General features: G+C 41.4%; 1 protein-coding gene across 3 annotated transcripts in view; it reads right to left on the minus strand.

Annotated features, from left to right (window-relative positions):
* Positions 1-281: 281 nt before the first annotated feature.
* The window catches only part of DST (dystonin), a 342160-nt gene continuing 329995 nt past the window's right edge, over positions 282-12446 (minus strand). For 2 of the 3 annotated variants that reach the window (XM_040643591.1, XM_008691755.2), the window contains 6 exons: positions 11770-11787; positions 8673-8790; positions 6151-6350; positions 5577-5687; positions 2150-2273; positions 282-1303 (listed from right to left, as the gene is read on the minus strand). In XM_040643591.1, coding sequence (XP_040499525.1) covers positions 1041-1303; positions 2150-2273; positions 5577-5687; positions 6151-6350; positions 8673-8790; positions 11770-11787 — 834 coding nt within the window. In that variant the 3' untranslated portion in view covers positions 282-1040. The remainder of the gene's footprint in view (positions 1304-2149; positions 2274-5576; positions 5688-6150; positions 6351-8672; positions 8791-11769; positions 11788-12446) is intronic. The other variant, XM_040643592.1, reaches the window with a different exon arrangement.

Here is a 12446-nt window from a genome sequence, read left to right on the forward strand (position 1 = left end):
CAAACGATAGAAAAAGTTCTTTAAATAATCAGTTATTCCATATGTTCAAGTGAATATGTTTTATTAAATGCATACTAATATCTTTCTATAGTATGTGAGTATACATAATAAATTAAAATGTATATATTTATTAAATATAGATATAATACCAGAACATGATTATTTCAGATGAGAAATCAAAATAAACCCATTTGTAAGTATCTTTTGGTCACTCCAAATTGATATTGCTCATAAAAAAATACACGGATTTTCCCTGGGGAAAAAAATTAATTCCATAGCAATGTAGTTAAGGGACATGTTTTATTTCATAGCTTTCTGCAAGCAAAATTGCTTTGATACAAAATGAGTTCAATGATACAGGTGCTACTGTCCACTCAAGCAAAAGAAAACCTCACATTTATATGAATGCACTTTATAATTATATTCTTACAGTATAATAGGTCTAATATCCAGGACGCCTCTGGCCTCCTGGGAAGCCGCGGCCCGGAAATGCTGCCAGGTTCTCGGGCATTCCAGCACCGGCCAGTGCCTAGAGTAACTTGCTGTGAGTTCTCGGCCAGATACTGCTTTAAAGGACTGTGTGTGGACGTGCTGTCTGCCCTCCAGCTTTAAGTTTACATTTAAGTCATCTCAAAATATATCCCAGGTGTGTGTCTTTTGGCTTTTCGGAGTTTCGACAGAAGCAAGACGATGTCATGAGGTATCCGTACCATGAGCTGCGGCCGCAGCGCGGTGGCTGACGGAGCGGGGACTGACCTGCCGGCGCGGCCGTGGGCGCTAGCGCGCGCCACACGCTCCGGTGCAGACGTGGGGGCGCCGGGGCAACTCCTGCCTCCCCCCACATACGATGTGACTTGAACCCCAGAACAGCTGACACAAACTTATACAGATAAAATAAGACAAATACACAAATAAGGCCATCTGCAGAATTTTAAACTCACTTCTTGCAATTATTTCACAATAATTTCTACATCATATTTTACATCTTTCAAACTTAAATAATAAATGCTCAAGGAAGGGCCGCGGCGGAACCGACTGCACTATCTCTTGGAGGACTTGTCCAATTTGCTGGCAGGTGATTTCCTCTGGGGCGTGGGGATTTTGGAAGGCTTGGCTGTGGACGGCCGAGAACCTGCTCGGGGGGTAGGCCTGTGTGTCTGGGGGACAGTCTCCACGTCTGAGCACACGGACTGGATTTCCGAAATGTCAAAGTCTGATGCGTCACTGCCTCGGCGGCTGCTGGCCCTGCTTCCCGCTTTGCTTCCGGCTCGGCTTCCCGGTCGGCTGGGAGTCTTCTTGGGATCTGGGGAGAGAGCACAGCCAGGGTCGAACCACCCTTTATTAGTACTGGACCCCTGTGCAACACGGTCTCGGGTCCTAATGCCACCCTGAATCCCCACAATTTTCTTGTCATCTGTAGGCACTCGGCAGACACCTGTGGGCTCACGGCCGTTTTCCGTTCCACTAGAGAAGGTAGCCTCACTCGGGGTCCACGTAATACACAAAAAGCTAGGCTTACAAACTAAAGATACGTCTGGGCTGAGTCACTGAAAACAGGATTTCACTGACTACAAACAGGTACAAGGAGTAAACCTATAATTTAAGATGGCGCTTTCCAAAGTTCAACGTGTGTGCCCAGGGCTGTGTGCAAACACGGGAAAACCCTTAGGTGTAAGTCTGGCCCAAGGATAAGTGAATCAAAGCACACAGGAATTTGAAAGAGAAGACCTGAAATTTGAAAGATGCCTCATGCAGGCTGAGCCCAGAACCCCAGCGCCGGGGTTCCCTGTTCTGAGAAGCAGCGGAAGCAGCAGGGGCGTCAGGCCCAGCACGGCTGGGTGTTTCCAACCACCCACAAGAGAGCCCCGGGCAACTTCTGAGCCGGCGGAAGGGCCCAGACCCTCCAGCGAGAAGGGGCAGGACACGGCTGTGGTGGGTCTCCTGCTCATCTTCCTTTGGTACTTTCCAAAAGTGGTTTTCCTGTCCCTTAGTCTCATGACTCATGTATCCCCTACCGCCACTGGAGGACTGGGGCGAGGTGTCATTTCGAAAGAATACGGCATCATCAATTCGCTCTCTGAGCCCCAGGGAAGAAGAGCAGGGGTCCCACCGCAAGAGGCCGTTAGAGACAGACCCGCGCCGCACTCACCAGCAAACTGTGTCCGGACTCTGGCCGCCGCGGTGGTTATCAAGCCGCTGTCGTCCCCAGAGTGGAAGCCTTTCCCTGATAAGTAGCCGGGCAGTCGAAGCTTGCTTCCTTGGATTGGGGTGCCCTGTATTTAATCAGCGAAAGGACGTTTCAAGAAACTGCTCCTGTTGCGTGACCGTCGGCTAACAGCACAGTACAGATGGTGGAAACCCTCTTCAGGAGAGGGAGCGGGAGCGGGGGCGGGGGGAAGCGTTTTCGATTAAGCGCCACATGGGGTTCTCACCGCTCGCTTTCCTAATTTCTTATTCTCTCCCTGAATTCAAAAGGAATTCATGTTGAAGAGAAAACATAAAAATAGAGATCCCCAAATGACAGCAAGGTGGGGGGAAAAGCAAATTAAACTGTGAGCACATTAGTATCTTCCAGGTTGTCGGTGAATATTACAGAGTTAGGAGAGTCCTGCCAGAAAAATGGGGAGCGCATGGTACAGAGAGAGGGCATGACTCCGAGAAGTTGTGCTTGGATATTCTGTTGCCTTCAAAGCTTTTAGGGAACCAGACAGAAATGAACAGACAGAATTAGAACAATAAGTAAATAATGCCCAAACAGTCATCTTTTAAACACACTTAGCTGCCAAAAACATGCAGTGGCATTTTCGAACTTGGTACCACGCCACTGTACCTACTTCCAATACCTTCTATGGCCTCTCCACACAGAACACGGAGGCGATGCTTAGGGAGAACTCTTCAAAAATTCTTATAGGAGTTCACAGAGAATGCCTAAAGCAATCATGACTATGAGATTTTATTATAAGTCTAAAATCACTGCATTTTTTCCAGATCATTACAACATCCTAAAAATTCTCCCAAAGTTAAAAAAAATAAACAGAAAGAAGTATAAGGGGGGGCGCCTGAGTGGCTCAGTCATTAAGCATCTGCCTTCAGCTCAGGGCGTGATCTCGGGGTTCTGGGATCGAGCCCCACATCAGGCTCCTCTGCTATGAGCCTGCTTCTTCCTCTCCCACTCCCCCTGCTTGTGTTCCCTCTCTCGCTGGCTGTCTCTATCTCTGTCAAATAAATAAATAAAATCTTTAAAAAGAAAAAAAGAAAGAAGTATAAGGGATGCCATTTTGCCTCAATGAACTCACATGGAGCTGACTGGAGGAAAGGAATCTATACACATTACGTGTGTGGTTTGTTTTTTTTTTTTAAATTGGTTTTTCCTTATTAGTTGTAAATGTTTAATAAAGTGTATGTAAGACCTTTTGATACTTCAGAGTTGCAACTTAATATAAATGTCATGTTTGGAATTCTTTACATATGTACTCTACATATTTAAGGACGGCATTTATATGTGATTTGTACATACATAAAACTTAAGTTTTCTAAATACTTTTCACGCATGTCAGGATAATTAATCTTCACACTCACCTAATCACAGCTTTTTTATAAATGTGAAAGATGAGGGCCTGAGGAGGGCAGCAATTTGCCCCAGATCTGGCAACTCGGATCTAGTGAAACTCCTAACTTTAAAAGAATCTCAACAATCCACGAAAAGAGCGAGGATCCCCAAATGATGAAACACATCCCTCAAGGTGGCAGAACATCATTGCCATGTGAGACCCAAATCGTTCTTCTCAGAAAGACCTGACTGTTCTTACTTTATTGTCGCAAACCCTACCTAGTTCTCTTACAGACCCCTCCACGGAAGTATACTATCGTTTTCTCTGTTTGGCTGTTTTGTCTATGAGGCTATTAGAAATGAAACATAATTTTATAGTAGTTAAAATAACACACTTAAACTCTAATCTGGGGGGGGGTCTCCACTTTTCAAAAATCTGAAATAACACAGCAGCATAGTCCCCCAAATTTAAAACACACATGCCCCTTGAGGCTCCTTAAACCGTTCTCAGTTTTCATAGGGGAAGGGAAGGAAAAATAAAATAAGATGAAAACAGAGAGGGAGGCAAACCATGAGAGATCCTTAACTCTAGGAAACAAGCTGAGGGTTGCTGGAGGGGAGGGGGGCAGGGGGATGGGGTAACTGGGGGATGGACATTAAGGGGGGCACGTGATGGAATGAGCACTGGGTATTATATAAGACTGATGAATCACTGACCTCTACCTCTGAAACTAATAATGCAGTATATGTTAATTAAATTGAATTAAAAAAAAAACTTCTCAGTTTTTGCTACAACAGATCCGTCATAAGTTACAGACGTCTCTAGATAATGTATGATACTAACCCCTCCCACCCGAGGGAAGGGGTGGGCATGAGTGCTCAGGGAAGGAGGGAGAGCTGAAGAAGGGGTTGGTTTCTGCCTCAATTCTACCACCACCAGCAAGGATCTTCCCATCATTTCCATCTGAGTCATGAGAGTAATAAAACGTTCTCTGCTTACCTCTTATTATTCATGTGAGGATTAAATAATAGGCTAGAAAGTATTTTTGAAAAGCATAAAGGACTTTCTTTCATAAAAGGGTCCTGGCCTTTAACATGAAATTCCCCCTTCATTTCCAGACAGGTTGTTGAGGGACATCCCCCCATTATTGTGATTCTAATCAAATATGTGATTATTTGGTATCTGTGTGTATCATTTTACAGAGAACTTTTTTTCAAATCTATTTGGTTGACTTTCAATTGAATGTAGATGATCTGATAAACGAACTAAGTTGGCAAATTTTATATGACCTAAATATCTTATCCCCATCAATCATGCCATGTTAGAAAGCAGAAGCATACTCAAACAGTAATCATTAAAGTCTAATAAAGACACACACCTATTGAAAATGCCAGATAACTTCTTGCACATCTCAGCCCCAAACTGCCGTACCGATAACTAAAAGGCTTACGGCCTACCCACCCGGTGTTCTTGGGCAGAAATAAATGTAACAAACATTCGGGGGGACCGTGTTCATAAGGAACGCTCAATAAACATTCTTTTAATGTAAGTAATTTTCTCTTGCAAATGACAGTGCCTCTCACTCTCACCTAAAGGGGGATTACTGTATTTCTTGCCCAAATTATGGCTAGACGCATGAGCATACCAGGAGCTTTAAAAGAAACTGTACTTAGGTCTGAATATAATCTCCTGTGTGTCACTCTCCAAAGAGAGAAAACTCAAATTAAGTATGAGAAAGAGACTAAAAGAACACCAAACAAACAAACACCAAAGGAGGTGCGCGGAGCCTGTAAGCGTGACTACGCTTAGCTTCACCACTCACAGAGCGACGACCTGTCTGTTCCATGAACCCCTTACTCTGGTGTCTTTCCAGAAATGCTGAGTTGACACCTGTCTTACGGAAGTCTGTAAGAAGACGTAGTACTGTCACATGTGCATGTGTTAAGGGAGAGGTAAAGCAATGTTAGTGCGTGACAGTTTCAACGGAAGAAGACTGTTAGACCAGGATCCGGGGCCTTACGGTACCTCGGCAGACGGCACGGAAAAGTCTGCGCACTCTGCTGGTTTACAAGGAGTTGACATTTTGCTGTTTGTCAACCACGGTTTACCATAATTGCGTGTTAGAGGATGGAGAATCTGCATGGAACAACGGCAAATCAAATGTAAAGGACAGCAGATAACAAACCACAGAAAGAGATATTCATAGCCAAGAGTAACGTTTCACGGTAAGAATGATAATTAAAAATAAATGGAAAGACTTGATGGCAAATCATATACACCAAATAAATAAATAAAGCTTTATTTAAAAAGGAAAAAAACACCACTCTGAAAGGTAACTAACGCTCCTAAGTAGATAGTCTCCATATGGGCCACAGGGCAAAAACGTGTGTGTATGTGTGTATATGTATACACACACACACACACACACACACACACACACACACAGAGACATATTTAAACCCTTCATTTGTCATATTGTGAGAAGGGATATGCATGGACAAGACTGGCCACACAAATTCTAGGGTCCTAAAACATTCAAAAGTATACTCGAGACAGCGGTTGCACGGGACAAGGACACCACTTCCTACGCGAGTCCTACCTTGGGTGTGCTGGTGGCGGGGACCTGTGGAGAGGCTGCCTGGCCCGCCTGACTGGAGACAGAAGTGGATCGGTTGGGTGACGCTCCTCGTGATGAAGGCCGTGATCTTCGGCCCCGGGGTCGGAAGGCAGCCATACCCTGACTGGCACCATCTGCTAAAATGAACTTCTCCCGAAGCTCCATGTTTGTCCTTCCTTTAGCTGGATTGTGACACACACAGCAAGGCACGCGGACAGAAGAGGAGGGAAAAAAAAAAGAGGCGCTCAATCCTTTGCGGGAAAAACCACCACCTGGCACCACAGACCATGTTGAGGAGTTCGAGAACAGCTTTTTGCCATGCCAACTCCAACGCAGCATAACAAAAAGTTAAATGCATTCCTTTACAATGCATTCCTTTTGGATACAAGTAAGTTCGGGGAAGGAAAAAAAAAAAGTGTGTTTATTCTAACACTAGACACCAGCAAGAATAACCACTATTAAAGAAAGAGTCAGCATGAAAATGGAAAGCTCATGCTAAAATACTGTTAATCCACCAGCTACTGATGCCCACATGGTCCATCACCCCTTCCCCACACTGAGCACACAAGCCAGTGAGGCAGGGACTGCGGCTTTTGCATGTACCTCTGAGGTAAGGAGAATGCCAGTATTTTCACACTGGAATTAGTCAAACGATAGGATTACACAGAATGAGAGATGGCTTGTTAATCGTGACGACAACATATAAACTCTCGGGTTTTTCACTTAAATGAGGCAACCGGTATTTTTGTTTTATGCCTTGAAAAACTCGGTTTAACCGACATGCAAGAACGAACACCAGACCCAAGGATATGAGGTCATCAGTGATGCAACGCTCACACAAACACATATGCACATGGAGAACACTCCACAAGAACCCGATGAGCAGCGTGTTAGCATGTGTCTGCTCACTGACAGAGCACCGACGTGTGCGACACACCCGAAGGGTGCCAGCGTTTCAGAATTTAAATTTGGAAGCACCAGCTCAGTTGGATATGAGTTAAGCCATACGCGATGGATGAAGCGTGTTATCTTAAAACAAATGATTAAAGCAAGAATGTAAAAGTAGGAAAGAGAAAAGGCAAGAGGGGAGAGGCAAAGAGAGGGGTTGCCAACCTATAGTAGGCTGAGTAGTAGTAATTGAAGAGTTTGATTCCGAACGTAACATTTTACTCCCATGATGATGAACTAGAAAAAATGACACAGGATACCAATCACATTAAAGAATACTGTTAGCAAGAGAAGAAACAAAGTACAGTTGTTGAATATGCAAAGGGTGCCCAGATCCGGCTTTCAGCACACATTCGAGAAGAAAAGTTGCATCGGGGAAAGAAGCACTCAAAGATTTGACCCACTCAGAAAAACGTTTTTGGAAGACTTGGCCACAGTCACGCTAACCTTTCTAAGCAACTCAACGGGACACTACACCTTCGAATTGCTTCGTCTCGTAAGCGGAACTCCGTTACTTGAGGTTGCATTATTTTCAAAATATTAAAAAAGGGGGTCTTTGTGATTTTACCCCTTTGGTGGGTACATCTTTGACCTGCAGAGAGCAGAGCTCTCTCTCCCGGGCACCCTGAGCAGGGTGGCCTGCTGACCGCACAGGAACTCACCCTGACATACCTGAACGGTCGGAGGCCCACAATGAATTAACAGAGGCTGAGGAAGACCCCCAGCCTCTACTTGGTAGTCGAAATAGTATCAGCATGGACATTTGCTGTTGTTTGTTTAAGAGGATTGAAATGAGCTCGCCGATTAAAGAAAATCACAAAAATGTTATTGCTTGTTTGTTTTTTTTTTCCAAAGAAAAATGGGCCAACGAAGTAAACTGGACCTAACTAGACAAATGCCATCAAATGACCACTTGTAAGGTCAATCAATTAAGAATTTCACAATTGACTGGAGGACCTGAAAAATAACAAAAACTGAGAGATAATCAAGGACTCTCTGGCTGGTAGGTATGGAGTGAGCTACAGTATCATATATTTATATTTTCAACGTGCTCATCGATAGCTTCTAAGTAAGAGTCAAGTTGGCAGTTGATGATTATTCTCAAAACTTTTAGGTATTACTTTCCTTACCTACCCCAATTTTAAAAACTTTCACTTTTAAACTTTTACTGTCCAGCACTGTTTGTCTCCTTCACCTCAATCTCCTTTCACTTTACTTTTGCTATGTAATGACAGATGAAATCCCTTCCCTAGTTGGCGTAATTACGCATTTCGAAAATTGCAGATGGGAGCATCTCCTTAAAAAAATCTATTCTAATATTTCCTGCCTATCAGTCTCCTATTTATCCAGAAGATGTAAGGAAAAAAATGAGAAGAACGTGGTTTACATGACTGCCACAAGTTCTTTGGGAACTTTAGGCTGACAGAGACCAATGTGAAACATTCATTTTTGTAATAAATGACCAAAATTACACCCAGCATGTTTTTGATGCTGGAAAATAGTACAAAATTGATATACTTCCATGGTGTTATTATCTTGACATAGCATCTCCTTACCCCTGCAAGGATCATTTTTCACTAAGAACTCATCAAGTGCCATCCATCCACCTCCGACACGAACCATGACAGTACTTCGTAGGATACGAACGAGCCGCAGTTGCTGGGAGTCTCCAAACTGTGAAGATGAAGGAAGAGAGAACCTCTAATTGTCAACAGCAAGGCTACACTGAAGGATGATGTGCAATCTGCAGGAGCTCAAGCAACCAACTTAAATTTCTTGCTTAGTTCACAGCGATTAGTAAAATCTCAGAAAAGGGGGTTTGAGATGATCTGCGTTAGACTGCTGCATGCTGATTTAGCCCAAAGGAAACAGTTTGGAAAAAGCTAACAAAGGTTATCAAGTATAATACTGAAGCTTTGTTCAAGAAATGGTTTTTCTTTATGACAGAAACAACATTAGTAAGGCAGTAATGGAAAAATGTTTCTAGAAGTCAAACACAGACATGAAAATAAGCACTGGCCCACTAGCCCAGGGCTTATACAAAATAAGTTTCTACACAAAATCTAATAAATTCTAATTTTTCTTTATTAAAACTTCCTCTTCTACTCAAACTGTTTTCCACTGAAATCTGTGAGAGAAATCTCCATAAACTCGTTTCGTTTTCTCTAAGAGCAGTTGTGACTTAGAGAGATGAAGTAGGAAATGAACATGATCAACAAAAATTTGACAGTCAACTAAAATTTCTGCATCACTTATGATCTGGTAGACCAATTTGTTAAAGGCTGGATTCATGTGCCACTTTGGATTACTGTAATACTGGAACAGCCAGTGACACATTATTAATGGTACAGCTTTCAAATCTAAAAGGCTTTCTCTTAAAGCTGTTTGTACCATAATTACCGACACTAATAAGCAGTCGTGTTCTTACCCTTTCAATTGTTCTCCAATCACTCTGATATCTACAAATTCTGCAAGTCTTGAATAAATGTCTAGACTACACAGTTTCTGATTGTAAGATTTTGAAAGCCCATGAGAAATAACTTTATACTTTCAAATCATTTCTAATAGGCTCGCGTTCAGCTTGTAAAAATCACCAAACCAAATTTCATGGTTGCCAACCCAGCAGACACCACAGCAAAATGAACAGTCAAGTAAACATAAATAAAGCTTCTTTTAAAGGCAGGCAGGATACGATTGTGACTTTGACTATTTGTCTGGGCTCATCATGGGTAAACAGAAAGCTTTGATTTAAGTAGAAACAATCTGCCACTTTGCAATATGCTTTAACACTGAGTTTCAGGAAAGGAACCCTAGAACAAAGCCAACCGTTCAAGACCCTGAAACTCAAAAGGACCTGGAAAGCATGTAAAATGCACCAGCAGGAACTCATGCGCTTTATATCAACCCTTTTTATATTGTTATTTCTAAGTCCATTTTCAAGCCCTGAGATTTAAAAACTTTCCTATTAATTGAATCGGTTCCTGAAATGTAAATTAAAGTTTAAAAATCAAAATACATATTTGTTTTGTTAGAAAAAAATCGGTGCTGCTAATAAGCAAAGGAAAAGGAAGGGATTTAAAAGAAAATTACCCTTAAGAAACCAGATAATTAGACCAGATACTTTCAGTCCAAGATTATGTTCAAAGCACAAATTTTAAGGAAATGATGTTAGGATTTTATAGAGATATTTCAATTCTAACAAATATGATTTAAGTTTTTATTTTGAGAGGATATTCTCCAGACAACCTAACATCGCCTTCAGAATTTCCCTAATTTTCCTAACAGCTAAATTGTGAGACAAGAAAAAAATAGACTAATGCTTGCTCTTAGTGTTTTCAGTGAATAAAACCTTTTTAAAGTGAGCATTTTTCTCACCCTTTCCACAAATAAAAAATACTACCCCAATTGTTGACTCAGAAAATAATAAGAAGTGAGTAGAAAAGTAACTTTTTATATAACTAATGCCAAGTCTTAAAGACATCTATGTAAAGGAGCTGAAAATTTCTATTTGAAAAAATTATGTGCTTGCAATGAATGGGGATAATAGGGAATTTGAAACATAAGGGGTAATATGGCTTAAAAACTGAGCAGCAGAGTATATCTAACATGATATGGTCAGGTATTTTAATAGTACAGTTCTTTCCAAAAGCATACAGTGAAAAACTCTTCTCCTTTGTTTAAGTCAAAACACGATTTTCTTTATCTTTAGTTTTAAAAATTGTGATCATGACACAGGGCCACTGGAGTTTATACTGACTTCACTGTGAAGTCAAAATCGGATAAAGTGTGATTTTAAGACTTCATGGAAGTTATAAGAGATACAGTTCCTCAAAAGAGATGATACCAGTTAAGACCTCCAGACTTAAAATTTCTACTCAGAAGATGCAAAGCTGTTGGGGTGCCTGGGTAGCGCAGTCGTTGGGCATCTGCCTTCGACTCAGGGCGTGATCCCGGCGTTATGGGATCGAGCCCCACATCAGGCTCCTCCGCTGGAAGCCTGCTTCTTCCTCTCCCACTCCCCCTGCTTGTGTTCCCTCTCTCGCTGGCTGTCTCTGTCAAATAAATAAATAAAATCTTAAAAAAAAAAAAAAAAAAGAAGATGCAAAGCTCTGAATCAGTGATTTAGGACAAATGAGACAATTGCTGCTTTGGAGAGAACACATTACTTGTGGCTGCGTGCCAGGGAGACTTCTCACTACTCTTCCTACTTCGCTGCCCAGTGTGGATCCTTCTCTAGCTACTGTCGACCATATGCCCTCAACATTTAATGTTTTTTGACTCAATGGTTAAACACAGCACAGAGACGTGTGCAGAATCAAATCTGTGTTCCAGTAAGTATTTGCATAAAACATAGGCTAGAAGTATTATTATAAACTGGAATTAAAAATTGCATTTTTAACACTGTGACCAGTCAAGCTACAATTTATTATCTGGTTTGCTTAAAAGTAATCTCCTCATTTGAGACACACGGCAAAAAGGAATCCTGGATCAAGGACCCTTATAGCGTTTACAGAAACACCACGCCAACCAACAATGTAGTAGCTAGGGCAACAGCATGGGAAAGATTGGCCATGGCAAGCTTTAATGACTATGAATTAAAGTTAAAAAAAAAAAATCATTGGGAACTTGAGAATACATTCCACTGGTTTATACCTGATTTCCCAGGAAGAACTGATAAAAAAAAAAATGAAAAATGGAAGAAAGACACAATTAGTTCAATAGGAAACTTTCTATATGACTCTAGAACACACACATACAATCTGTCACACTCTGGGCTCCTGGATATAGTATCTAGTTTAGAGATGTGCAGGTACCCACTTGTCCAAACTCCAAACCATACAATCAGAAAATTTTCTATAGAAGTTTTTTTTTTTTTTTTTTAAATCTTTGGGTTTCAAATTTAGGTTAGAAATTCAAATATGTCGATGAATATTTCTCGATATGCAAATATAAAAACTAAAATCAAAAAGAAATTTCGCTTCTAAGTAACATACTGTGTATTAGGGAAACTCAGCACATTTCCTATCTAGCTACTACATGTGAGAGATATTCCAAAAAAGAGAAAAAAAAGAGGAGTGACAAAGTCACACTGGTGTTCAAATAATTGTTTTGAAGAAGGTGAACTGAGCTTTTGAGATTTTGAATAAAAGGAAAAATAACTATACAAGTAGAAAACATTGCCTCTTTTTCGTATTTCTAAAAACGATTCAACATTTTTAACTTCGTGGTTCTGGCCTGGAATAGCTTTGTGATCAGAAATCTGAAAACTTACCTGTAATCGTAATAAAATACATTATAAAGTCACAGGAAGCAACCTGAGTATGTAGCAT

Source organism: Ursus maritimus, unplaced genomic scaffold (genome assembly GCF_017311325.1).
Source record: "Ursus maritimus isolate PB19 unplaced genomic scaffold, ASM1731132v1 scaffold_29, whole genome shotgun sequence".
Lineage (NCBI taxonomy): Eukaryota > Metazoa > Chordata > Mammalia > Carnivora > Ursidae > Ursus > Ursus maritimus.